The sequence below is a fragment of the Eurosta solidaginis genome, chromosome 2, assembly GCF_040869045.1.
Source record: "Eurosta solidaginis isolate ZX-2024a chromosome 2, ASM4086904v1, whole genome shotgun sequence".
NCBI lineage: Eukaryota > Metazoa > Arthropoda > Insecta > Diptera > Tephritidae > Eurosta > Eurosta solidaginis.
This window is the reverse complement of record NC_090320.1, coordinates 71,966,069-71,991,943: the sequence shown is the minus strand read 5'-3', so window position 1 is coordinate 71,991,943 and position 25,875 is coordinate 71,966,069. Positions and strand designations below refer to the sequence as shown.

At 38.2% G+C, this 25,875-nt stretch overlaps 2 protein-coding genes across 5 annotated transcripts; both read right to left on the bottom strand.

Moving 5' to 3' along the window:
• Positions 1–8,438: 8,438 nt before the first annotated feature.
• On the bottom strand, positions 8,439–25,844 carry Tsp26A (Tetraspanin 26A). 4 transcript variants are annotated; one of them, XM_067765697.1, is made up of 7 exons: positions 25,360–25,844; positions 25,107–25,301; positions 14,135–14,215; positions 13,796–14,074; positions 13,514–13,624; positions 13,249–13,365; positions 8,439–12,073 (listed from the first exon to the last, which is right to left on the bottom strand). In XM_067765697.1, exons 1-7 carry the CDS (start codon positions 25,555–25,557, stop codon positions 12,005–12,007), a joined length of 1,050 nt encoding a protein of 349 aa, XP_067621798.1. In that variant the 5' UTR covers positions 25,558–25,844; the 3' UTR covers positions 8,439–12,004. The 4 variants fall into 4 exon arrangements, 3 of the variants coding, with proteins under 3 accessions (XP_067621798.1, XP_067621796.1, XP_067621797.1); XM_067765695.1 differs by lacking the exon at positions 13,514–13,624 and having other exon boundaries at positions 25,360–25,842; XR_010949539.1 differs by lacking the exon at positions 13,514–13,624 and having other exon boundaries at positions 12,044–12,073; positions 13,249–13,387; positions 25,360–25,842.
• On the bottom strand, positions 17,418–23,964 carry LOC137239899 (uncharacterized). The gene is made up of 2 exons (XM_067765694.1): positions 23,761–23,964; positions 17,418–23,700 (listed from the first exon to the last, which is right to left on the bottom strand). The coding sequence occupies exon 2, from the start codon at positions 23,541–23,543 to the stop codon at positions 17,748–17,750; it is 5,796 nt and encodes a 1,931-aa protein (XP_067621795.1). The 5' UTR covers positions 23,544–23,700; positions 23,761–23,964; the 3' UTR covers positions 17,418–17,747.
• Positions 25,845–25,875: the final 31 nt, after the last annotated feature.

Genomic DNA, 25,875 nt, shown 5'->3' with positions numbered 1-25,875 from the left:
CCCTCTTTTCTGGCAGCAATCGTGCAGGTCAGGGAAACAGACTCTTAGTCCCTGCCTCCGTTTGCACCGTCTGCCAGCACAGAATATATAGGTTTGCGACATCCGCTCAATGCAGCTCCTGCCTTGGGTGGTGCCACTTTCCTAGATGTTCTGGTCTCCGCGACGGCAACCCCTCGACGGGTTTCATCGCGCCATGTTGCCAGGTCGCAAACCCAAATCATCCGGGTACCCCAATTCTTGCCCAAGGGCGCCCAGTCCCAAAACCACAACAGCAATTGCGTCCTGGCCTTCCACAACCTAGGCGTAGTCACCCCTCACTTACCCCTAGAGTGGCGGCGTCACCCCTCAAGCACTTCAGAATTCTGCAGTTCAACTGTAATGGACTAACTGGGAAGATTACGGAGATAGTCGATTTCATGAAGCGGCACAACATCCGCATTGCTGCGATTCAAGAGACTAAACTCACAGCAAGATCTGCATTGCAGACCTGCTCTGGTTATAATGTCCACAGGAAAGACCGCGAGAGCGGAAATGGAGGCGGCCTCGCGTTTATTATACACCACTCTGTGTAATATCATATATTTGATCCTGGCATCGACCGCAGTGACAATGTCTTAGAACGTCAAGGCCTATCTGTCCGGTCAGGCGATGCAAATCTAGAAATCATCAACATCTACATCCCTCCTGTCACCTGTTGCCCCAGTGGATACCGCCCTAATATCGAGGCCTTACTCACTGGCAACAATCGCATTATCTTAGGCGATTTCAATGCCCATCACGACCTATGGCATTCAAACTTGCGGGCGGACAGTAGGGGTGAGATGTTGGCGGATCAAATAGACGAAACGACGTTCTGCACAATTAACGGAGACGCCCCCACACGTATGGTAGGAAGCTGTCATAGCTCGCCAGATATCTCAATCGTGAGCGCAGAACTCGTAAACTGCGTCAACTGGCAGCCGATGGTAACATTGGCATCCGACCACCTGCCCATACTTATTTCGTTCGAGCGTACCGCCGACTTCATCGTCACCGAAAAACGCACTTTCATAAACTTCAAAAAAGGAAAGTGGGAAGAATATAAATCTGCAACAGACAGCAGCTTTGCTGCCCTCCCTATCCCGACTGATGCCCGCCAAGGGGAGCGTGCCTTCCGTAAGGTCATTGAATCCGCCTCGGCACATTTCATTCCCGCCGGGAGAATTCCCGAAATCCGGCCCCACTTCCCGGCGGAGGCCGCGAGCTTAGCGAGGGAACGCGACCTTATAAGACAGCTTGATCCAGGCGACCCCCAAATAAGGGATATCAAACCAACGCATCAGATCGCTTGTGGACGAACACAAGCGGGCGAAATGGGAAGAGCACCTAAGAGGTTGTAACCTCTCTACCGGTGTAGGTAAACTTTGGTCCACTGTAAAGTCCCTATCGAATCCGACTAAGCACAAAGACAAAGTTTCCATCGCCTTTGGCGATAAGGTGCTGTCGGATGCGAAAAAATGCGCGAGCGCTTTCTGCCGACAATATATAATGCATCCTACGGTCGACAAAGATAGACGGAGAGCCAATAGACGTGCACATAAACACAAACTCAGCGCGTCACCAATTACCATCACCGCTAGAGAGGTTGAGGACGCCATTGGTCGCGCTAAACCATCCAAAGCAGTGGGCCCAGACGGCATAGCCATGCCGATGCTTAAAAACCTAGGGAAAGAGGGTTTCAAATATTTAGCGCATGTCTTCAACCTGTCTCTTTCCACCTTTGTCATACCCGAGAAATGAAAAATGGCCAAGGTGGTCCCGCTACTAAAGCCTGGGAAACCAGCTAACGTAGGTGAGTCATATCGTCCGATATCTCTCCTATCGCCAGTGGCAAAGACGCTTGAAGCCATTTTGCTCCCTCATTTCCAAGCACATTTGCAGCTAGCCCCTCATCAGCATGGCTTCAGAAAACTCCATAGCACTACCTCCGCGCTAAATGTCATTAGCACCCAGATAAATTGCGGTTTGAATCAATATCCCCACCATAGAACAGTACTCGTAGCGTTAGACCTATCAAAAGCTTTTGATACGGTCAACCATGGCTCGTTACTGGAAGACTTGGAAGGGTCTACCCTTCCCCCATGTCTTAAAAGGTGGACCGCAAATTACCTGGGTGGTCGGCAGGCATCGGTGCAATTCAGAAACGAAACATCAAAGCAAAGGAGAATTAAACAAGGGGTGCCACAGGGTGGTGTCCTATCCCCGCTTTTGTTTAATTTCTACATATCTAAGCTACCTTCACCACCGGAAGGAGTCACAATCGTTTCCTACGCCGATGACTGCACAATAATGGCCACAGGCCCAGGCCCAAAGATCGATGAGCTATGCAATAAAATAAACGGCTATCTCCCTGATCTCTCCAGTTTTTTCGCCTCGCGAAACCTGTCATTGTCACCGACTAAATCTTCCGCGACCTTATTTACAACATGGACGCCCCAAATGTCGACCATATTGAACATCCACGTCGATGGCACTACGCTACCGACTGTCCTACACCCCAAAATCTTGGGTGTGACGTTTGATCAGGATCTACATTTTGGTGCGCACGCAACCGCAATTGTTCCAAGAATTCAGAGCCGTAATAAAATCCTCAAATCCCTTGCTGGCAGTACCTGGGGAAAAGATAAAGAAACGCTCTTGACCACATACAAAGCAATTAGCCAGCCGATTACGTGCTACGCGTCACCCATATGGTCGCCAAGCCTAAAAACCACCCACTGGAAGAAACTACAGGCCTGCCAAAATACTGCTCTCAGAATCGCCACGGGCTGTCTTCTTATGTCCCCAGAACACCATCTGCATAATGAGGCGAGAATACTCCCCATCAGGGAGAGAAATGAGATGCTGACCAAACAGTTTCTGTTGAATACCCAGAAACCTGGGCATCCCAACAGACATCTGATTGACGAACCAGCACCGCCTAGGGGCGTAAGGAGTCATCTCCGTAAGCATTTTGAGGAAATACGGCACCTGAGAACCCAGCCGTATGAAGCGGAAAAACACAAGCAGGTCCTTGGTGAACTCCATAGACAGGCGTCGGACCTTTATGTCGGGAATTGCCCGGTGAATCCAGTACTTGAAGAAATATATCCAGAACTCGCAGAAGAGGAACGCATACTCCCCAGGGAAACGCGTGTCACTCTTGCTCAACTTCGTTCTGGATACTGTAACAGGTTAAACTCTTACCTATCCAGAATCAACCCCGACATACAAAATGTATGCCCTGCTTGCAATGTGTCCCCACATGACACCAACCATCTCTTTAATTGTAATGTGGAACCAACGCCTCTAACACCCCTTTCCTTATGGTCCACCCCTGTTGAAACGGCAAGTTTCCTTGGACTCCCGTTAGAGGATATTGATGACAATTTGTGATCGGTCGCGGCTATTAGGTGGGGCGAGCATTGCTACAACAACAACAACAACATTCGTGGCTCAACATATGTGACCTGGAATCATAAAACGACCCTATTGTGCGAAAACAAGTTTTCGAGAAAACGCGCTTCAACCCAATTCTGAACAAAAATTCCTTGCGAGTTTTTTCCCTTCTCCCATTCCTAGTATTCTAAATAACAATTCCTTGTGAGTTTTTTCACTTCTCCCTTTCCTCTTATTCTGAACAATAGCCGTGTTTTTTTCACACGCGTATACTGCGCCTATTACCGTTTACAACTCAACTCTGGTTGGGTTGAAATTTCGCAATTTGGTATTACAGATTACAACTCAACCTGTCAAAAAAAATGGCGGTTGAGTTGTCTAGTCTAACAACTTTTTATGGCATTACCGAGTTGTTTTAATAAAAAACCCAAATAAGTTGAGTTGTATACCGTAATAGGGGCATACGTTTACGTTTGCACGTCAAAAAAAAAACGATTACATAATGCTTAGGAGATCCATCTAGCGGCAATGGTTAAATAACTAGCTACAGCACAGGGTGTACCGAAAAGCGGAGACACAACCCTCTGATGGCCATAGGGTATAACATATAGCTGAATCAGTGTGAGAGTGAAACATAGACACATATTTCAGTTCCAGCGAATTTGTGTTATCCCGCCGTCTTCTTCTTCTTATGCTCCTCTGTTGATGTTGCTGTGGCACCAATTCATTTCTCATTTCAGTGAATACCATATGAAATGCAATACTGTGCATTGTTTATATTTTATTTTTTAATTTCAAACAAATTTGCAACAGCTGTTTTTTTTACTTCTATATACGTTTACGTTTAAACTTTATATGGACTGCTAAGCGACAATCTTTAAATATACCTCTGAAATTGCTGCGCATAAAATTTGTCCTACTAAAATTCAATACGCATTATACTCAGATGTAACTGAAATATGTGTTTTTTCACCCTCTACACTAATTCTATGTATTCTATAAGTGTCCACAATTCATCGCAACTGATTCAGCTATATGTTATACCCTATGGCCATCAGAGGGTTGTGTCTCAGCTTTTCGGTACACCCTGTTCTGTTATGTTAGTTATTTAACCGCTGCCGCTAGATGGTTCTCTAAGCATTATCTAAGCGAGGATAGGCGTTTTTTTTCAGGCGAAAACGAAACGTATACACGTGTAAAAAAACACGGCTATTTCAATTTTTTAAACAAAATAAGAAATGCCCAACGAAATTTCAATTGACAAAACAGCTGACTTCGAAAATTCGAAATTCCTATTCCCCAATTATTGTTCTCCCTAGGAGAAAAGAATTGGGGGCATTTTTCCGCGGGAATAAAAAAATCCGCCAGAACAAAATTCCGTGGAATATTTAGAATTGGGCTGGTTGTTTGGCTTGACTCTGTGTAGCGCCTGGCTGTTGTGAACGAATTTTGTAATTAAGGATTAATTAACTTCCTAGAAGTTTGAAACTTGGAATATAGTTCAGAACCCGATGACAATGTGTCAGGGGTGGGTGTTCCCCGCGTTGGGCGTACCTTGTCCCGCTCGAGGGATGTTAGATGGTATAAAAGGGCATAAAGCCGGAGGCCGCTCTCAAGAGTGTCACCGAAGTTCACCTGAAAAAGACAAAAGAAGAGTACCCTAAAGTAAAAAGTTCTTATAAGCAGCGTGTAATTTATGTATGAATACTTCCCGTAAACTCAACATTCCAGGGTCCCAACACCTCGCCTCCTACGCCTCCTAGTTTCCGCACTGAAAAAAAGCAAAAAGAACAAGAAATTAATTTAAATTAGTTTAGGCATAAAAAGCGAAATCACTTATATTAGTGCACATTTTTTCTGTTGGGTAATCAAACACTCAAAAGTACAACAACCAAATGCAAATTGCCCACCGTCACTATAAATATTCTTAATTAAAATTTTCACATTTATTACCTCTTATCATCATTCCTGAGGCTTTCGGTAATTGTTGGACTCTATTAGCAGTCCACCAATGCTCCAAACTTGTAATTTTGTTTTATATTCCAGGCCCGGGCGCCTGGGGACCATAAGCAAGAAGTGTTCTTTGCTCAGCCACTTCAGGCACCGCAACCTAAACTGGTTATATGGCACTGAAGAGCCGCGTTGCTCTTCTTTCTTAAAAATAACACGCGCGCACTGAAATTATTTAATTTAAAAGCGAAATTTATTTTTTTTGGTCGCGGACTTTAACTCGCACTCACGATGCAAAAAGGTAAACAAACGAGAAACGTCAAATTAAAGATAATAGCAAAATTCCCAATATGGAGAAATTTGTAAAAGCTTTTCAGTGAGGGTTGCCGGACCGCAGCGAAAGGGATGATGAAGGAAAATAGGATCAATCCAGGAAAAGGATGGATATAGAGTAAAGAAAGTGCTATTAAGATTGGAAATGAGGACAATAGGAAACGGCATGTAGAACCGGCGTTGCGGTTTGTTTCTGCTGGTATATATATAGGGCATAACTGTGGCAGAAGAAAAGAAAGATTTTAACTGTGGGCATATGCACGTCGTGAGTGCGCGGTGAATTTTTTTTTGGTGATAGTCCGTGAACGGTAAATAAAACTTTTTTCCCTGTGCGCGCAAAGTCCAGTAAGGACCAAATCCGTAGTGTTCAAAATCTGTATGTGCTGTGGGGCAGGATGCACATAAATCTAAAATAATCGGTCGTACAAGTCGAAATTAAAATCATTAATACCATTTGGAAATTTAAGCTCAGGACAACGAGCAAATCGAGGGAGACCATAAATCTAAAGTTAAATGGTGATAAGTCATCGGAGCGAAAGTGGTAAGTCGATCAAGATCCAAAACCCTTTGTTTAGGCCCTATGCAACTTTTTGTTTTTGGCTTTGCGCCTCTTTGGTGATTCACGCCAACCCAGTTTCCAAATTTGTGTCAACAAATTTTGCTAAAAACTCTGACCCAGCGCATTGCGTGTACAGGTGCAGATTTCTATGCAAAGTAAATTTCGATTCTCTTCCTGTTTTTTTTTTATAAAAGAATGTTTTCCTTATTTTTTTTTTGTTTTATTATTTCTCGGTTTAAATTTCCATGTCGCATTCATACATATATTTGCTTTTGTAGTAATGCAATCTACCTAATCTATGAGGCGTGAATGCCAACTTGGCGCTCAGGCACACCATTGTACCTTATGGTAAATTGTACCTTTTTGTTCCGCTAGCTGGGATACCTTCCCCCATAACGAAAGCTCTGGCGAGCACAGGGAAATTCTTCAAGCCGACACACTAGTATTCATCAAACCATGCTATAATTTTCACCCATAATTCGTTCAAGAAACATTGCCATAAAACTATTGCGTGCCGGCAACCCAGCGAACAAACTACATTCGGAACCTCATTTGATTATATCAGGCATGCTTAACGAACGAAACGATATCATTTCGTTACGATAATCAACGCTAATAAACGGAACGAAGTCACTTCGTTTCGTTTATTAACGTTAAGATCGTAAAATTAACGTTAATTTGACGTTCTTAACGTTAATAAACGAAACGAAGTGACTTCGTTTTGTTTATTAGCGTTGATTATCGTAACGAAATGATATCGTTTCGTTCGTTAAGCATGCCTGGATTATATGTACATTTATATGTTTTATGTATATTTCGTTTAGTTATAAGATTTGTATTTGATTATAGTGTCAAAATATTAAATTTTTGAATATTAATTCGTGGCGGACGTCCACGCGTCAACCCAAACGTTTATTCAAATATACCGTTTTTTTTTGTAAATAGCGGCGAGAAAGCCCAGCCCCTAGGAGTCCCTTGACCACCAAAGAGAGCTCTTTTAGGTAGGATAGGACCCTGGTAGGGAATATAAAATCTTGTGCTCATATTGAGCGGTTCTAATGTTTGGTTTTTGGTAGCGTTGGCGGGGAGTCCCGAAATAATTGGCGGAATTAATAATAATTAAAAAAAAAAAAAAATTATTTCGTGTAAGCCGAATAAGGCAAAGTAAAAATTTCCCAGAAATTCCATATTTTACTGATATATGTATGTAAGAAAATTTTGTTTGAAATAATCATGTGTGGTTGAGTCCATCATAAAGTTAAATTTTTTTTATTGTTCAAATCGCCTGTCGTAAGCCAATTTTTATTGCAGTTTTGAGTAAGCAGTAGATGTATGTATTTAGCTATATTTTATCTAATTAAAAATGTTATATTGAAGTGAAAAAGAAATTTAAGATGGCGTTCTAAATTAATAAGGTGGGGAGGGGGAAGATGAACAAAGGGTAGGAGGTTTGGAACGGAATGGAGCAAAGGTAAGATAAGGGGACCTGCAGAGCGATGCGAAGCGAGCGGTCCAAGGAAGGGTGGGCTTCTTGTGGGGTGAGGTGGGAGAGGAAATGATTAATGTGATTGTGACATCCGCCCCGCATCAAGGTGGAAAAAGGGTTCAGAACCGCGACTCCATGTACTGAGCTAGCTGGGGCAATTCCACCTTGATTGCGCAAAGGGGCGGATCCACAAATGTACGTGACAAATGCAATAATAAGAAAAAAAAACTCCGATAGTTGGCGCATGGATCGAAATATTTCAAAAAATCGTATTTGTGGTCCGATTTGGCTTTAAATGCGATTTGTGAAAAAACTAAGAAAGTTAGAAAACTGCGGGTTAATCCATTGGAAAGAGCGTTGAATTTCGTATAAGAATCACTCAAAAAGTGAAGAACGGTATTTTCGCACAATTGGGTCGTTTCATGATTCCAGGTCACATATAATGAAACGAAAACTTGCACAATCTATACAATTGTGGGTCGCGGGGCAATTAAATATTTGAGTAAAGTTAAAAATAATTTGATGGTTTTAATGATGGCTGAAATTTTTTGCATCTTTTAGACTTTGCAGCTAGACTTGAGTATTATAAATTCAATACTATGAATCGACCAGAGGAGTAGATAATACAAATGAGGGAAAGGAAGCACTTATATTATTCGCTGCCACAAATTGATGGATTTTAAATATCTAATATAACTTTAACAATTTTCAATATTTATTTATTATTAATCTAAATACTTACTATTCCAAAAACAAAATAAAATTTTTCAATTATAGTAAAATTAAAAAAAAACAATAATCATTACAAAAAAATATTGTTCTGGCCTTGAGCCCGTTTCGAACCTTGAATACATTAATCTAAAAAACTAATTAGTTTTTTTTATTTAATAAAAAAATTCCTTAACAGATATACATATATGTATTTTTTGTAACGTTATCTATTATTTTCTTAACTACACATATTTAACTACATTTATCCCTTTACAAATATTTGACTAAATTGTTTGGAGTCTGTATGTATGCAATATGTTACTATAACTTCAAGCGTGTAGAAGGAATGTCATGCTTTAAATCACTAATTGTTATTTTACAAACTACCTAGACTTATGCATTTCTCACTTAACTTTTGTAACTTAATTAATTTACCAGTTTTAGGCTTATGACTTAAATTAATCATACCACTGATTCCTTACAAACACATTTGTTTGAGACGCTTAAACTAGGTTTGGAACGTTTCCATACGTAATAAGTCTTCATTTGATTTTACTGATTGGTAAATAGTTAGCCGACTGGAAGCGCATATTTTTATTGAGGGCATTATAAAATACGCTTCAGCCACAGAAGGATGATTGTATTCAAAATAGACATTTATTTATGCACTATATTTTTGTGACAAATATATTGTGTACATATTTATTAGTATCGGTTAAAAATGCAACCAAAGAGTATATCAGGTTAAAGTAGACGGTACTTAATGAGTTTTTACGAATACGTGCTTACATGTTTTTTAACAAAAATGTTACTTATTTAGCATTAATATTTTATATATAAATAATCTGTGCTTCGTAGTTTGAGTTTCATTGTTAAGTGTTAATAGTTTTGTTTAATGTAGTACATATGTATATATTTTTTTTTCATTATAAGAATTTTCAAAGCTGACAAAAAGAGATATCACAGCTGCAATTTGAGTTTGGCTAGCAAAATTAGAATTGTACGAGATTAAAAATAAAAATATTTGCGAGATAATAGCCGTATTTTTTTTCACGCGCGTATACGTTTACGTTTGCGCGTAAAAAAAGACGCTTATATTCGCTTAGATAATGTTTAGGAGACCCATCTAGCGGCAGTGGTTAAATAAGTAGCTACAGCACAGGGTGTACCGAAAAGCGGAGACACAACCCTCTGATGGTCATAGGGTATAACATATAGCTGAATCAGTTGCGATGAATTGTGGACACACATATAATACATAGAATTAGTGTAGAGGGTTAAACATAGATACATATTTCAGTTACATCTGAGTATAATACGTATTGAAATTTAGTAGGACAAATTTTATGCGCAGCAATTTCAGAGGTGTATTTAAAGTTTGTCGCTTAGCAGTCCATATAAAGTTTAAGCGTATATAGAAGTAAAAAAAACACGGCTAATATTTGTTAGAAATATAAGTAAAAAAATATGTGCTTGTGTATACGTCGATCATGCAACTTGCCTTGTGAGTTGTAATGTCTATTATACACATATTTATATGAGGGTGCTGATTCAGAATTTAAGCCAGAGTTGCTGTTATACCCCTCAAAATTTCGAGATAGTTGTAAAAAACTAATAAGTGCAATAAATACTGATAAGAAAACCCTAAAGAAAAAGTTCTCGAAGTATATTTCGTGTGTATTTGCATTAGAGCTGCCATATATATTTATCTGCTGCCAAAACGGGGCACTTAGCTAAGTCTAAGACTACCACGATTACGCTTAATATTTTGCAATACTTTTTTTTTTTTTTTTATTTTCAACTAGTTTTCTGTTTGGAAAATTTTAAGAGAAAAATACTTATTAACAATATTCAATTTATCAAACAATTTGTTTGTGTTTATTAATTATTATTTAATTATTTTATTAACTATTATTATTTATTTATTTTTTTTTATTTTTATATATTTGATATAAAATAGAATACCCAGATGAAGACGTAAAGTAAACGTAGAAACGCGTCGGGAAAACCAAAAACAAATTTTGTTTTTATTTATGACCACATATGCTCAAACCTAACAAACCAAAAATTTACAAAATGGCCCAACTGGATATATATATGTATATGGACTTATTAATCTTCCAAATTTGCACCTCACACTGGACAAAAAAAAGTTTAAACATTAATAAAATGTTAAATGGTTTTAAACAGTTTGGTACTAAATCGTAAAAGCTTTTATATGAAAAAAAAAATTATTCAAAGCGGCTGAAAATTAAGGCTGTTTTATATTATAAATCCTTAATTCCAGTTACCTCAATATCACATATGCATAAATTAAATATAAGTACTTTAGTTTGTCATTTTATTTTAATGACCTCATTTTTATCACGTATCAACCACTTTTCTGAAATTATCTCAAGATTTTGAAGGTGCAATAGCAAATCTGACTAAAAATGTGTAGTCAGCGCGCTGAAATACATAGGATCGCGGGATAGGGCCATATTTTTTGTGTGCCAGTGTAATCGACACTTATATTAATTTATAAAATTATAGTTTGGCATAATGCACTAAATGGTAAGTGCACGAAGTATTCTACTATCACTAAAAACTTGTGTGGAAAACATTTTTCCACCCACTTTAGATTTTTGAGTAATAGTGAAAAATTTTCCAAATTTTCAAGTTTTTAATTTTAGTGGAAGGAAAATTTAGTACTTTGTTTCTAACTACGAACACAATGTATGCCTGTTTGAAAATATAGTTTTGTATACATTTTACTTCATAATCCCGAAAATGCTTCGAGATCCCTTGCAAGACAATCCAGACATAGCAAAATAATAATTTAACCAAATCCCGACGCGACACAATCGATAAAATAAAAAAATGTTATGGCGCCTTCCGAAGAGATTTTAAACCGAGATTCTCTTCCAATTTGCGTCGTGCTCCTTTTCGTTTTTCCTACAAATTGGCGGGACGGGACATACTTCTTTTATGCCAACTCCGAATGGCATCTGCAAGGCAGATAAGTTTTCACTGGCAGAAATACACTCGGAGTGCTTGCTAAAAACTGCCGAGGGGCGACCCCGCTTAGAAAAATTTTCTTCTAATTGAAAAAACTTGTTTCAAAAATTTTGATGTTGCTTTGCCCGGGGCGTGAACCCAGGCTCTTCGGTGTGGTAGGCGGAGCACGCTATCATTACACCACGGCGGCCGCCAATCGATACATGTTTTTAAAATAACGTTCATATCTGGTCGGAATTTTAGTCGGGAAATTGTGTGCTTTGGCGTGCCTGGATTACGTATTTCAGGATTCCGTACGTCTGGATTATGCCATACACCAGTACGTACGCACACTTATATATTCATGTTGGTATGCATATATGTATATCAATAAAACATGTGTATATCAATAAACATTCGAAGCATAGTTGGTAATTTAAAGCTTATGTTTAATTGTTTAACTAGTTTACTATTTTCTATCATACCCATACGTGGCATTGTCGAATGTAGGCGTCCTAAATGGCAGTGGGTGTTGGTAGCAGACTGTTGCCTGCCGCTGATGAAGGTATTTGTCAGTGCCATTTAGATTTTTGAGCATTGATGTCTGCACGCAGATTTTGAGTGAAACATATGCCGAGTATCTGTAATTAGATATGTACAATGATTAATAGGGCAGGTATGAAAATCTAAGTTCGAGTTTGGCCGAACATAATATACTCAGTTGTGAGACGAAGACATCACCCCCAGTGGGTTAGGGGGTTAGAATATACCCGCTGTAGGTATGCCTGTGGTAAGAGAAGATAAAAATACCAAATAGATTCAAGGGGTTGTGTAGCGCAACCCTTTCAGGTTTCCAGCTCAATATATAGCTTCTCCAAACCCGATTGTCAACCTCACCTATCCGTGGCAAATTCTCTTTCATTAAAAGCCGAGACTCTGGCGATCCCGAACTCCTCATGGATTTAGAGTGTGGGAGGGCGGTAAGGCCTGGAGGGTCGCATGTGGTCATAAAAAATCGTTTCCGAGATGGTCGGGCTTGGTACCGGAAAGTACCGGATCTGCATCCGGCAAATGACCATCAACATCAATAACACTCTGCAAGGCCTTCGGGGAGTGCCCTTATCGCTACAACAACAACAGCGGAGACACCCTTTATTTATTTATACAAGGGATGTAGCAGAGTTTCGATTCCGTTATCGATATGTTGGAACTTCCGACTTCGGCTCCGAATGTTTTGAATTGAATGTATAACGGAAGCCCATAGGTAGAAAAATTAATAGAAAAACACAAAGCGCTTATGGAAGTGTGTACAACTAATTTGTCTGCTGATTGATTTAGAAGATATCGACATACATACTGTATAAACTTAATAATTAATTATTTACAGACCAATAAAACCAACATAACATTAAATATTTCATTCTACGGAAAACAGCATATGAATTCCATTAAAGCAAAAGCTTAAAGGAAAAATTATATAGCTACAAATATCCTCATCTAATGAGATAATAACACTCGATTGGCGAAAATGAGTTATGAAAAGAAACTTTCAAAGTGCATTGATGGCCGATTCCAATTCCGATAAACTGACTGATTAATTTTAGTTTTTAAATTTTTACGATAAATAATTTTTTGGTGAAGTTCTAGTGCAGACGGACGGGTTTGTTTCAATCGAGCAATTTTTTTATTCCAAGTATCTCAATTGGTATATGTCATGTCAATCTTCTGGTATGCGAACTGTACACAACTAAGTATTGAAAATAAATAAATAAATAAAAACGTTTGAAAAAATAATCAAAAAAATTTTAAAACAAACCTGAACGAAAATAAGTATAATAAGGCTGGTTGAAATTATAATCAAATTATGCTCCATCCATTCTTCGCCTGCTTGAACACAGCCTTTTTCGTAAATGATTTTAGATATCTCATAATTCTAGGACAACACAAATATACAACTATTTTAAAATAAAATATAGATAAAATAATACAATTTTTAACTAATAAAAAATAAAGAAACTATTAAAAACTATAATGTAATATAACACGTTATACATGTTGTGTGAGCATTCATACAACAAGACCTGCACTATTAGTATGCAAACGCAGGATGATGCTACGCTAATCATGTGTGACTCCAGCCAGTCTTCACCCGCACGCAAGCATCCCCGCTCATAAATATGTCGATCCACCGGCTTATGTTGAAACCGTTCATTTTTTTGTGCAATGTTAATGTGTTTTTATATTCAAATAATTTAAAGTAGCATTTCCAGTAATTAGTATATACGCAGCATTTAAGATATGATTTTATATAAAAATAGCATAGACCATGATTTATAAAGAGATATATCTGCAACATAACTTACATATCCTTCTTTGCGCACATCATAGCCACATTGTTTGTTTTTTATTAGCTCAATGGGCCGGCGACGGCAGCATGAAAACGGCACACCACAAGCCTCTCGACTGCCTATGGCACTTGATGAACAATTAAAATAGTTATTGCTATCCCAATCCTTAGGTCCATCAATACCACAACACTGCAGCCAATCTTCTTGTATCCAATCGATGAGATTTTGTTGGTCTGGGTCTTCGCGATAGTGTATTATGAAGGCACGCAATCCCTCCGTTGCTTGATCTTTTATCTAATATAAAGCTTAAATTTACAACGGCAAAACTGAAAACTAATTGTATGCTTTACTAACCCATCCTTTGTCTTTTAGCACAAAAGTTAATATGCCTAGGCTGATTTCAAACATCAATAGCAAAGATAGGAACAATGCATACTACAGGAGAAAAATTAATTTGTTTAGATGTAAATGGGACTTATGCAGTAGGTTACAATTGAGATTAACGAAATAATAAAAAACAAGTAAGGAAGGCTAAGTTCGGGTGAAACCGAACATTACATACTCAGCTGAGAGCTTTGGAGATAAAATAAGGGAAAATCACCATTTAGCAAAATCTACCTACGGTAACCCTAGAATGTGTTTGTATGACATGTGTATCAAATGAAAGGTGTTAATGATTATTTAAAACGTAGTGTGCCTTAGTTCTATAGGTGGACGGCTTTTCAAGATATCGCAATAAGGGTGGACCAGAGGTGACTCTAGAATGTGTTTGTACGATATGGGTATCAAATTAAAAGTATTAATGCGAGTTTTAAAAGGGAGTAGCCCTTAGTTATATATGTGAAGGCGTTTTCGAGATATCGACCAAAATGTGTATCAGGGTGACCCAGAACATCTTCTGTCGGGTACCGCTAATTTATTTATATATGACATACCACGAACAGTATTCCTGCCAAGATTCCAAGGGCTTTTGATTTCGCCCTGCAGAACTTTTTCATTTTCTTCTACTTAATATGGTAGGTGTCACACCTATTTTACGTCAATAAACCAATCCAATTACCATGTTTCATCTCTTTTTTCATATCTAGTGCAGAATTATGGCATTTTTTTCATTTTTCGTAATTTTCGATATCAGAAAAGTGGGCGTGGTCATATTCGGATTTCGGCCATATTTTATACCAAGATAAAGTGACTTCAGATAAGTACGTGTACTAAGTTTAGTTAAGATATATCGTTTTTTGCGCAAGTTATCGTGTTAACGGCCGAGCGGAAGGACAGACGGTCGACTGTGTATAACAACTGGGCGATGCTTCAACCGATTTCGCCCATTTTCACAGAAAACAGTTATCGTCATAGAATCTATGTCCCTACTAAATTTCACAAGGATTGGTAAATTTTTGTTCGCCTTATGGCATTAAAAGTATTCTAGACGAATTAAATGAAAAAGGGCGGAGTTACGCCCATTTTGAAATTTTCTTTTATCTTTGTATTTTGTTGCACCATATCATTACTGGAGTCAAATGTTTACATAATTTACTTTTATACTGTAAAGATATTACATTTTTTGTTAAAATTTGCACAAATGGCAATGATACAAAGGATAAACTTCGACACAAAGATAACAGAGTACTCGTCTACAAGAATTGATTTGCTATTCAGTAACAATGATAAAGTTAAAGCAGTGAATATAGGTGAACATCGCATTTCTGACCATGAGACAATCCACTTCGAAGTGCCAACAACAAAGCTTTGTAAAATGAGAAGGTATGCTACTGTTACATGTTGGGAGTACTATAGTGCTGAAAATCTTTTAACTTTGCTACGAACATGCGATTTCAGCTTTATGTCAATTTCCGGAGTAGAAACTAAAACTAAAGCCCTGAACGAAGTTTTAACTGAGGCTATGCAAGCACTGACTTATATAAAGAGGACCCAAATACAGATAAGAAATAAGTGGTACGACCGAGAATTAACAAACCTGCATAAAAGAAAAATAGAATCTTATGAACTGCTCGAAATACTGGATTTTGGGACGAATATAACGTCAATAAGAAAATATATAAAAGAACCATAATTTATAAAAAAAAGAAATGCATGGAAGATAGAGTAAATCATAACAATGGCGATATGAAACGTATGTGGAAGTGTCTAAAAGACCTCGTCGAGCTTAATGATGTTAAAAAACATATCACTAAAATTGTAATTAACGGTGAATGCCTGGAAAACGAATATGATATAGCTAATGCCCTAAATAACTTTTTTATACAAAGTATTGTTGAAATTAATGATAGCATCGAAGAAATTGTAAATGGGGATGAAATAAGCGCAAATCATAGTAATCCATTTGAAACATTTAAATTTACTGACATTGTAGCGGACGATATTATTATTATCACAAAATCACTTGAAAACAAATATGGCGGCGACAAGCTTTTATCGGAGGGTGTCGTTAAAAATGCCATGATATATACTGCTAATTTCTACAAAGACATAATTAACGAATCCTTAAACAGCGGTATTGTACCTAGTTACTGGAAAATTTCAACAATAATACCTGTTGAAAAAGTAAAAAATACAATGAAACCTGAGGAACTACGTCAAATTAACACGTTACCTACAGATGAAAAAATTATGGAGACAGTGGTGAAGGATCAACTTGTGGCATACTTAGAGAAGCACAATGTGATTATCCCAGAACAATCGGGATTCAGGAAGAGCCATTCTTGTGAAACAGCGTTGAATATGGTAATTGCAGATTGGAAAGAAGACATGGCGGACAAAAAATGTACGGTGTCTGTCTTCTTGGATTTAAAACGGGCCTTTGAAACTGTCGATAGATCTGAGCTATTGGACGTTATGTTTAAAATTGGTATAAGAGGAAAGGCGTTGGAATGGTTCCGGAGTTATTTCGGTGACAGAAAACAGAAAACGATAATTGGAAAGGTTTCATCAGTGGTGGATGTTAACATTGGTTTACCACAAGGCTCGGTCTTGGCGCCAATATTGTTTACATTGTATATCAATGATATCAAAAGATGCTTAAAATATTGTAAAATACGTATATTTGCGGATGATGCATTGCTTATCATAAGTGAAAAATATGCAGAATGTGCCATGCTGAAAGTACAAGACGACCTGGACTCGCTATACAAATGGTTATGCCTTAGAAAACTGAAATTAAATGTCGAAAAAACTAAGTTCATGATATTTTGTAAAAACACTAATATCATAAGTAACAATTGTTTAAATAATATTACGCTGAAGGTAAAAAAAAATGGAAATCCAAAGAGTAGACAAAATTAAGTATTTAGGAGTTTCGATTGATGATAATCTAAATTTTGGAGAGCATGTAACTTATCTGGAAAGGAAAATTGCACAGAAAATAGGCTTCATGTATAGAACATGTAAACATATCAGTCAAAGTCATAAAATATTGGTATATCGTTCAATTATTGAACCACACTTTATTTATTGTCCTACTATTCTGCTATTAAGTAATGATATGTATATTAAGAAACTTCAAACACAGCAAAACAAGGCAATGCGATTTATTTTAAAATGTCCTCCAAGAACGCCAAAAATTGTAATGCTCAATAGATTAAACTGGCTTAGTATTAAACAGTCTGTTATCGCTGCAACTAACGCTTCAAGGAAACACAACTAATATTTTAACATGACAGTGTTTATTCAGTCTTACTGTGCAAGTTTTAATATCTACAAGATAGTTATAATAAGTAAATGATTAAATTAAAAATTTTGTAACAAGATTCTTACTTGTTCGTTTAATTTCCTCGAAGGTTTTTCTATAAAATGAAGTTGAAGGAAGCGATTTAGATATTATGAAGAAACGCTTCGTTCAATTTCGTGTTTAACGAAAATTTATATGTATAATAAAAGGATGCCATACTTATGAAATTAAATAAAATGAAGTTTAAACTGTCAAGTTATTATGTCATGTTTACAATGTTTAAGGTAATATAAAATCTTGGTTTGATTCAGCGACATCCCGGCCCCCGTGAATCGATTGGATGCCCGAAGATTCACGAACTACGTCTAATGCCGCCAACTTAGAAGCAGGTCTCCTTAAATTTCCTGTAGCTGTCTTGACAATTGCTGATCTGACTTGACCATCAGATGCCGTAAAAACTTCCACTACGATGCCTCGCTTCCATTCACCACGTCTCTCGTTTTCATCGCATATAAGCACAACATCACCAACTTTCAATGGATCTACTCGTTGACACCATTTGCTTCGACGCGTTAATGTAGGAAGGTATTCTAGGACCCATCTCTTCCAAAAGGTCTGCTTCATTTGTTGGAGGATTTGCCATTGCTTACGCAAACAAGCACCCTCATCTACGGACGGTGTTTGAACATCATTCGGGCAGCCTAATATGAAATGATTTGGTGATAGAGGTTCAGCATCTTCCTCGTCTAATGGCAAATAAGTTAGTGGACGAGAGTTCACCAAGTTCTCAGCTTCAATTAAAAGACTTTGTAACGTCTCCACTTGGGGCACCTTTGTCTTCAACGTAAAGGAAAGGACTCGCTTGACACAGCCCACCATTCGCTCCCATGCACCTCCAGCTGAAGGATTACCAGGTGGGTTAAACAACCATTCTACCCCATACTTTACACCTTCATCGACCAACTTCCTCTCTACCAATACCCAATCTTCTTTACTCACACCAACGAAATTCGTACCCCTGTCACTGCGCATTCTCAACGGGACTCCTCGTCGGTTTATGAAGTTGCGTAAGCACAGTATTAATGCATCAGACGACAGATCCTTTGCCAATTCTAAATGAATTGCTCGTACAGTCAAACATGTAAATAAACATCCCCATCTTTTTTCTTGTCTGCGACCAACTGCTACGTTATATGGACCGAAGAAATCTACACCAGTATAGCTGAAAGCCCGAATGTACGGAGTAAGGCGATCTCTTGGAAGCTGTCCCATAAGTGGTGGCTTTGGTTCCACAATTCTGTTTTTACATATTTGACAATCTCTTTTAGCTGCACGAACCAAACTACGTAAATTAGTTATCCAGAACTTCCTTCTTATAGCGCAAATGATTGCCTCATTATTTTGATGTTTGTATTTTTCGTGATAATGTCTAGCAATGAGACCGGATAATCGATGCTTATGCGGTAAAATTATCGGCCTTTTTGTTTCTAATGGGACACTATCAGCATAATCGATACGTCCTGATAGCCGCAATATTCCCTCGTCGTCAATTATCGGAGTCAGCTTAAATAACGGACTGTTTTTAGGGATTGGTTTTCTGTTTACTAAAATGCGCATCTCCTCCGGATATACGTTCTCCTGAACGAAACGACATACAATCTTTTCAGCTTGAGAAATGTCCTCCGCTGTCAACTGTGGCACGAAATGTGATGATATTGGAGTGAATTCCAGCTTTTGAACAGACCTAAACTTCATCATAGCTTTCTTTACCCAGCAAATGACTCTTAACAGCCTATAATAATTCGAAAATCTGTCAAAATCTATTAACGATGAGTCAATACTTATTGCAAGTATGAACTTCGCTCGCCTTTCTTCGAGGCACGGTTTCGCGGCAGCACCATCAACTAGCTTGGGCCAAGAATCCTCCGGTTCTTTCAAGAAATCTGGGCCACATATCCATCGAGAGTTCGAAACAAGGCGTGCGTTCAATCGTGTTGCATCATCAGCAGGATTCAACTTTCCGGGAACCCATCGCCAACAGTTTACGTTCGACGAGTCCAAAATTTCTGCAATTCTGTGTGATACAAATTGCTTGTAACAACGACTATCTGATTTAATCCAGCTAAGAACCGTCTTTGAGTCAGACCAAAATGTTATTACGTTAGGCCTCCTGTCATGACCATTTAAAATAGCCTCCTGCAGACGAACGCCCAATACGGCAGACAGCAGTTCAAGTCGTGGTATCGAAAGTGCTTTAACGGGGCTACAACGAGATTTTCCAGCTACGAAGACTACATTGACTTCACCATCGAATTTGATTCGCCAGTAAGCAACCGCAGAATATGCAAACTCGCTGGCATCTACAAAAATATGTAAATCAATTGTGGAAACCAAGTTACTAAAATTCCGGTGATAGCAGCGTGGAATGATAAGACTTTTAGCTTTGTCGAGCTCTGTATACCAGTTGTACCATTCCCGATAAACCTGCTCCGGAATAGAACTTGTCCAATCTACATCTAACCGCCATAGTTGTTGCAAGATAATTTTCGATTTGATTGTAATATTCGCCAGATACCCGAACGGATCAAATATTGACATGGTAAGGCTTAAAACTTCAGCTTTCGTCGGTCGCCTTTTTCCCGTCAAGACGTCATTCGGAACTTTCACGAATTTTAGTTTAAAACAGAAAGAATCATCCAGTGGACGCCAGTACATTCCAAGTACCTTCTCTGCCATGGATTCGTTGGAGCAAAAGCTCATTGTTTCAACGTGCGTAAGAGGGGTCTTCGTTTCCCCGAGTGCAAAACAGACCTCTTCAGAGTTGGATTTAAATCCTCGCAACTCGAACCCGGCATAGCTGTGAATTTCCTTGACCGCATTTGTAACACTTATAGCCTCATCTCCTGTTTCGAAACTGTCTACGTAGTCGTCCACATAGTGGCGGTCAATAATAGCACTAGTAGCTCTTGGATGAAGGTCTCGAAACTTCATCGCATTTGTATTCTTCACGTATTGTGCAGAACATGGTGAACAGGCTGATCCAAATATCATCGCGTTCATAATATATACATCTGGTTCCTTTGACGAATTTCCACCCCGCCACAAAAAGCGTTGTGCATCCTGGTCTTCTTGGCGTATCAGAACTCTGTTAAACATTTCTCGTATGTCTGCACATACGCCAATGACACCCTGTCGAAATTTAAATAGTATACTCAATAAAGGCTTTGGCTGATAAGCATCTGGACCTTTCATTAGCCTTGAGTTGAAAGAAACACCATTTACTGACGCTGTGGCATCGAATACTAAACGTAGTTTATTTTCTTTATTTTGATTACATACCGCAAAATGGGGTAGGTACCATGTGTGAGGTTTAACCTCCATTGCTTCCGCCCGTGATAGTTTCCTAGCATATGATTTACTTAAATACTCATTGATCTTATCAATGTACCAAGTCCCAAATTCACGGTTTTTTTCAAATTTTGTCTCCAATGATTCCAGACGACGCAGTGCCATACTATAGCTTTCACAAAATTCTACCTCATTATTTAGCCACAATAAACCGGTTTCATAACGGCAACCGATTTGCTTGGTTGTCTCCAATAAAATTGCTTCAGCTCGTTTGTCTGCTTCAGACATAACCGGCTGTAGGGGCTTCATACCAAAATTCTCCAGCGTAAAATATTCTTTCATTTGCTGCTGAATATCGTTGATTGCGTCTAATTCGCAGTCTATACGACAAACAACTCCTTCTACACTATCTTCGTTGGATCCGAAGAGCATATATCCCAACTTTGACCTGTGGACAGAAAAACAATCGTCTATGTTTATAACTTCTATTGGACGAACCAAATTTGTGTGCGGCATACCGATGAGAATTTGTGGCACAGCATTAACATAATCATCCACTGGCAAGTTTCGAATTTTATCGTACTTTAATTTAAAACTGTCAACATTCAACGTTTGTGCTGGTAGCTCTAACTTTCTTGTTGTGCGTACATTTCTCATCTGAAATGTTGTATTCTGATTCAAGCCAGAAATTTCGACGTCTAATCGTTGTGATAGTTCGCTTGTGGTCTTACCTCCTATCCATTTTAATGATAATTTATCAACTGGACCATTCAAGCCAATAGTTTTAGCTACCTGCTCTTCGATCAAGGATATTTTAGAACCATCATCGACAAATGCAATAACCTTACAACTACCCTTTGGTCCTTTTATTTCTACAGGCAGAAATTTAAATAGCGTTTGCTTACTAAATTCCTTCGCGAATATAGTGACGACATTTGCTGTGTCAGCTGCCTGCTTTTCCACATCTGCATTGTCCGCAGTCGACGTCGACTTTAAATTGCCATTGAAATTTTTGCTACTTCGTTCGTGCAATAGCCGGTTATGATATCTACGGCAAAATTCAAGTCCGCACTCGCGACGTGTATTACAATTGATAGTGCTGTGACCAGGTCGTAGACAACTGAAACATAAGTGATTTGCTTTCACAAATGACCATCTATCGCTGCAGTCCATATTTTTGAACTTTTCACACTGGCTTAAATTGTGGTTACCTTTGCAATATAAACATTTACTTTCTGTCATCACTAGCACTGGTTTCAATGTCTTGGTTGCCTTCGAAATCAACTGTTCATTTGTTTTGGAAGTCTCTACCGGCACAACGTCTGTAGCAATTGAAATAAATATAGCGACTTCTTGTAACCAATTACTAAAATGGCGAACACTTGGGAAACACAATTTCGTGGAGAAAGTATACCTGGCCCATTCTTCACGTTTATTCATCGGCAATTTACTTAGTAATTCGTCTAACAACGTCGGATTCGAAAGATGAGATGCTGCTCCTGCATTTTCCAAGAAAGCAGTTAGGTTGCTCACCATTGTACTGAAGGTTACAATTTCGGACATATTTCCTTCGGCTATGGTTGGAAACGCTCGCGCTTTAGCTATTTGGCTACGTATTAGTAGCTGTGGACGTCCAAAATGGAATTCAAGCGTAGATATTACAGCACCTACACTAGATGGGTGAATTAGTAGGCATTCTACTCGCTGTCTGGCTGGCCCTTTTAAAGCCTTTTGCAAACGGAATAAATTTTCCAAATCTGTGTACATATACATTGAGGTAGTTTCCTTGAATGCTGCAAAAAACATTGGCCATTCTTCCGGCGATCCGTTGAATTCAGGCAGGTCGTGTAATTTGCGTACATACGGCTGTTGTATAGAAATTGACGGTGGCAATTGGTTTGGCTGCACACTTGACTGTGCTGGTGGCGCTTGACTTATGGCAAATGGGGAATACAATCCATTAATACTTGACACATTTAAGGCTGTGCTAGTATAAATATTACTACACGCTTGGCTTACATTAGAGTTTACAGAATGACTGATTCTGGTGTTCATGACGTCGGCATAGGTTAGGTAGGCTGGCTGTACACTAGCATATGCGGCAGTAGTATAGATACTAGGCAAGTTACCATGGCCTAGAGTGATATCAGTATTAGGGAGCATGTTGCAGGGGCTATTGTTTGTAAAGCCAACTCTTGCGCTAGTTCTGTCGGCAAAAATTACTTTAGTGGCGGCAGCGTTGGAACTACCACTGGCTACGTTGACGTTTGCAGAGGATACGGCGGCAGCATTGGCAAAGCTACCATTAACTACGTTAACGTTTGCAGAGGGTATTTCGGCAGATGTGACATGGGCTGAAAAGGCATTGGCAGAGATTACGTCGGCAGAGGTGACGTTAACAGAGACATCATCGGCAGAGATGATGCTGGCTAAAGGGGTTTTGACGAAACCTGTGTTATTTGCAATTTCTGTACAAAATTTCGCTTGTAATGCGATTGTTTCTCTTAAATCTAACTTTTCCTTTTCTGCGGCCGCCAATAGGAGCTGCAATTCTCTTATTTGTGCTTTAAATTCATAAATTGACTTATCTGTTTGTGTGATTGTTTTATCAGTTTCTCCCTCGCTGGCTGAAGCCATCTCAGCGCTGGTGTCCGAGTCCGTTGAATTGTTTTCCGTATCGACCAATGGTATTTCGTTTTTGTCGCTTCTAAGATCGTATCGTTTCATGAGTATTCATGTGATTCCACGCTGTAATTATAGTTTGCGGATTTGTCTCAGAACAAATATTAAAAAATGTTATCGCTGCAACTAACGCTTCAAGGAAACACAACTAATATTTTAACATGACAGTGTTTATTCAGTCTTACTGTGCAAGTTTTAATATCTACAAGATAGTTATAATAAGTAAATGATTAAATTAAAAATTTTGTAACAAGATTCTTACTTGTTCGTTTAATTTCCTCGAAGGTTTTTCTATAAAATGAAGTTGAAGGAAGCGATTTAGATATTATGAAGAAACGCTTCGTTCAATTTCGTGTTTAACGAAAATTTATATGTATAATAAAAGGATGCCATACTTATGAAATTAAATAAAATGAAGTTTAAACTGTCAAGTTATTATGTCATGTTTACAATGTTTAAGGTAATATAAAATCTTGGTTTGATTCAGCGACACAGTCAGTTAGTTATTTCACAATGAAATTTATACACCAACTTAGGTTAGGAATGCTACCGAATTACCTGAGTAGTAAAATACATTATAATCATGAAATCCACAATTATGGAACTAGAAATTGCAATAATATAAGACTGCCTAGAATAAGAACTGAGTTCGCCAAAAGGTCTCTTGAATATTTAGGGTATAAAATGTATAATGAGTTACCTTCTGATTTGAAAGACTGTGAAAATATTAGTAAGTTCAAAGAAAAATTGTTTTTATATTGTATGGCACTAAATGTGACATGAGTATTTAGATTTATTCTCTTACTTTAACCTAAACTAGGTCTTAAAGACCGTAATAATAAATAAATAAATTAAAAAAAAAATTTTTTTTTAAAGTGGGCGTGTTCGCCATCCAATTTCGTAAACTTTAATTTAGCACACATATAGTAATAGGAGTAACGTGCCTACCAAATTTCATCATGATATCTTCAACGACTGCCAAATTACAGCTTGCAAAACTTTTAAATTACCTTCTTTTAAAAGTGGGCGGTGCCACGCCCATTGTCCAAAATTTTTCTAATTTTCTATTTTGCGTCATAAGGTCAACGCACCTACCAAGTTCATCGCTTTATCCGTCTTTGGTAATGACCTATCGCAATTTTTCGGTTTTTCGAAATTTTCAATATCGAAAAAGTGGGCGTGGTTGTAGTCCGATTTCGTTCATTTTAAATAGCGATCTGAGATGAGCGCCCAGGAACCTACATACCAAATTTCATCAAGATACCTCAAAATTTACTCAAGTTATCGTGTTTACAGACGGACGGACGGACATGACTAAATGAATTTCTTTTTTCACCCAGATCATTTTGATATATAGAAGTCTATATCTATCCCGATTAGTTTATGCCGTTACGGATTACCCTTAAGCGAACAAAGTTAATATACTCTGTGACCTCTGCTCAGCTGAGTATAAAAAAACAAGTAAAAACCGGCTACGATTTTGGTAACATCTGCCGAAGGGAATGAAGTCCTTCGTCGGACATAATTCAGAGTCATTCCGACGCTTAGACCAGTGCGCTGTGGCAGTGAAAATGTATAAATGCCATTTTATCATTTGCAACGTCTTACCAGCGATAAAAGACAGGTATTTTCTCGTAACGCTCCAACGCTTCCCGTAAAACCAATAATAAATGTTATTGTACCAGTACAAATAAGAACAAATGCTGGATCTAACGCTATAAATGTTAGTTTTGCTAAATTACTGAACACATCCTTTTCGTTCCATGCCCAAATACCAACTGCTAGCACGCACAATCCAGCAGCCTAAAAAATAGATTATAATTTAGGAGACTTATTGGCACTTTTTAGCCCCACCACTTACCCAAATTACGACGTTGCTACTAAAAAGGAGATATTTGAGACAACAACTAATCTCACTGGTCTCTCGACGATATTTGCGAACGGAAGGCATTTTCACTACTTTGTATGTAAATATATATTTTAAAATAGTGGTTCTGTAAGTGGGTTGTTTTGACAGCAAGCACATATGTATATGTATATGGGAATAAATAGATTTCATCCAAGTGTTATTGCCTTTCTTAAACCTTCGATCCAACACGTTTGCTTAGAAGATAAAATGACCTTGAACCCTTTATCCACTAGTGATTTGATGATATTTTCCTATGGAAATCATTCCCCTTTTCTTTCACTACTACGTTCCCGTTTAATTCCACCAATGGACATAAACCCAAAATAAAAATTTATCTAAAACTCCAAAACTTTTCTAATTAGATTTTTCAGAAGAGATTTGATTTTTATTGTTACGAACGTCAGCTAAATGAAACGTCAAATTAAACTAATGGTTGCACTGGTGGCTACAAATGTTGGAAGGGGAAAG

Bases quoted from the DNA above. Each gene is read 5' to 3' on its own strand.
- Tsp26A (XM_067765697.1), bottom strand. From the start codon at position 25,557: ATGAAATCTATTTATTCCCATATACATATACATATGTGCTTGCTGTCA. The intron at 14,216-25,106 runs GTAAGACGTTGC...TTTCTCCTGTAG, and splicing joins ATACCTGTCTTTTATCGCTG to TATGCATTGTTCCTATCTTT. The intron at 13,366-13,513 runs GTCTTGTTGTAT...GTGTTGTCCTAG, and splicing joins TTTGCATACTAATAGTGCAG to AATTATGAGATATCTAAAAT.
- LOC137239899 (XM_067765694.1), bottom strand. From the start codon at position 23,543: ATGAAACGATACGATCTTAGAAGCGACAAAAACGAAATACCATTGGTC.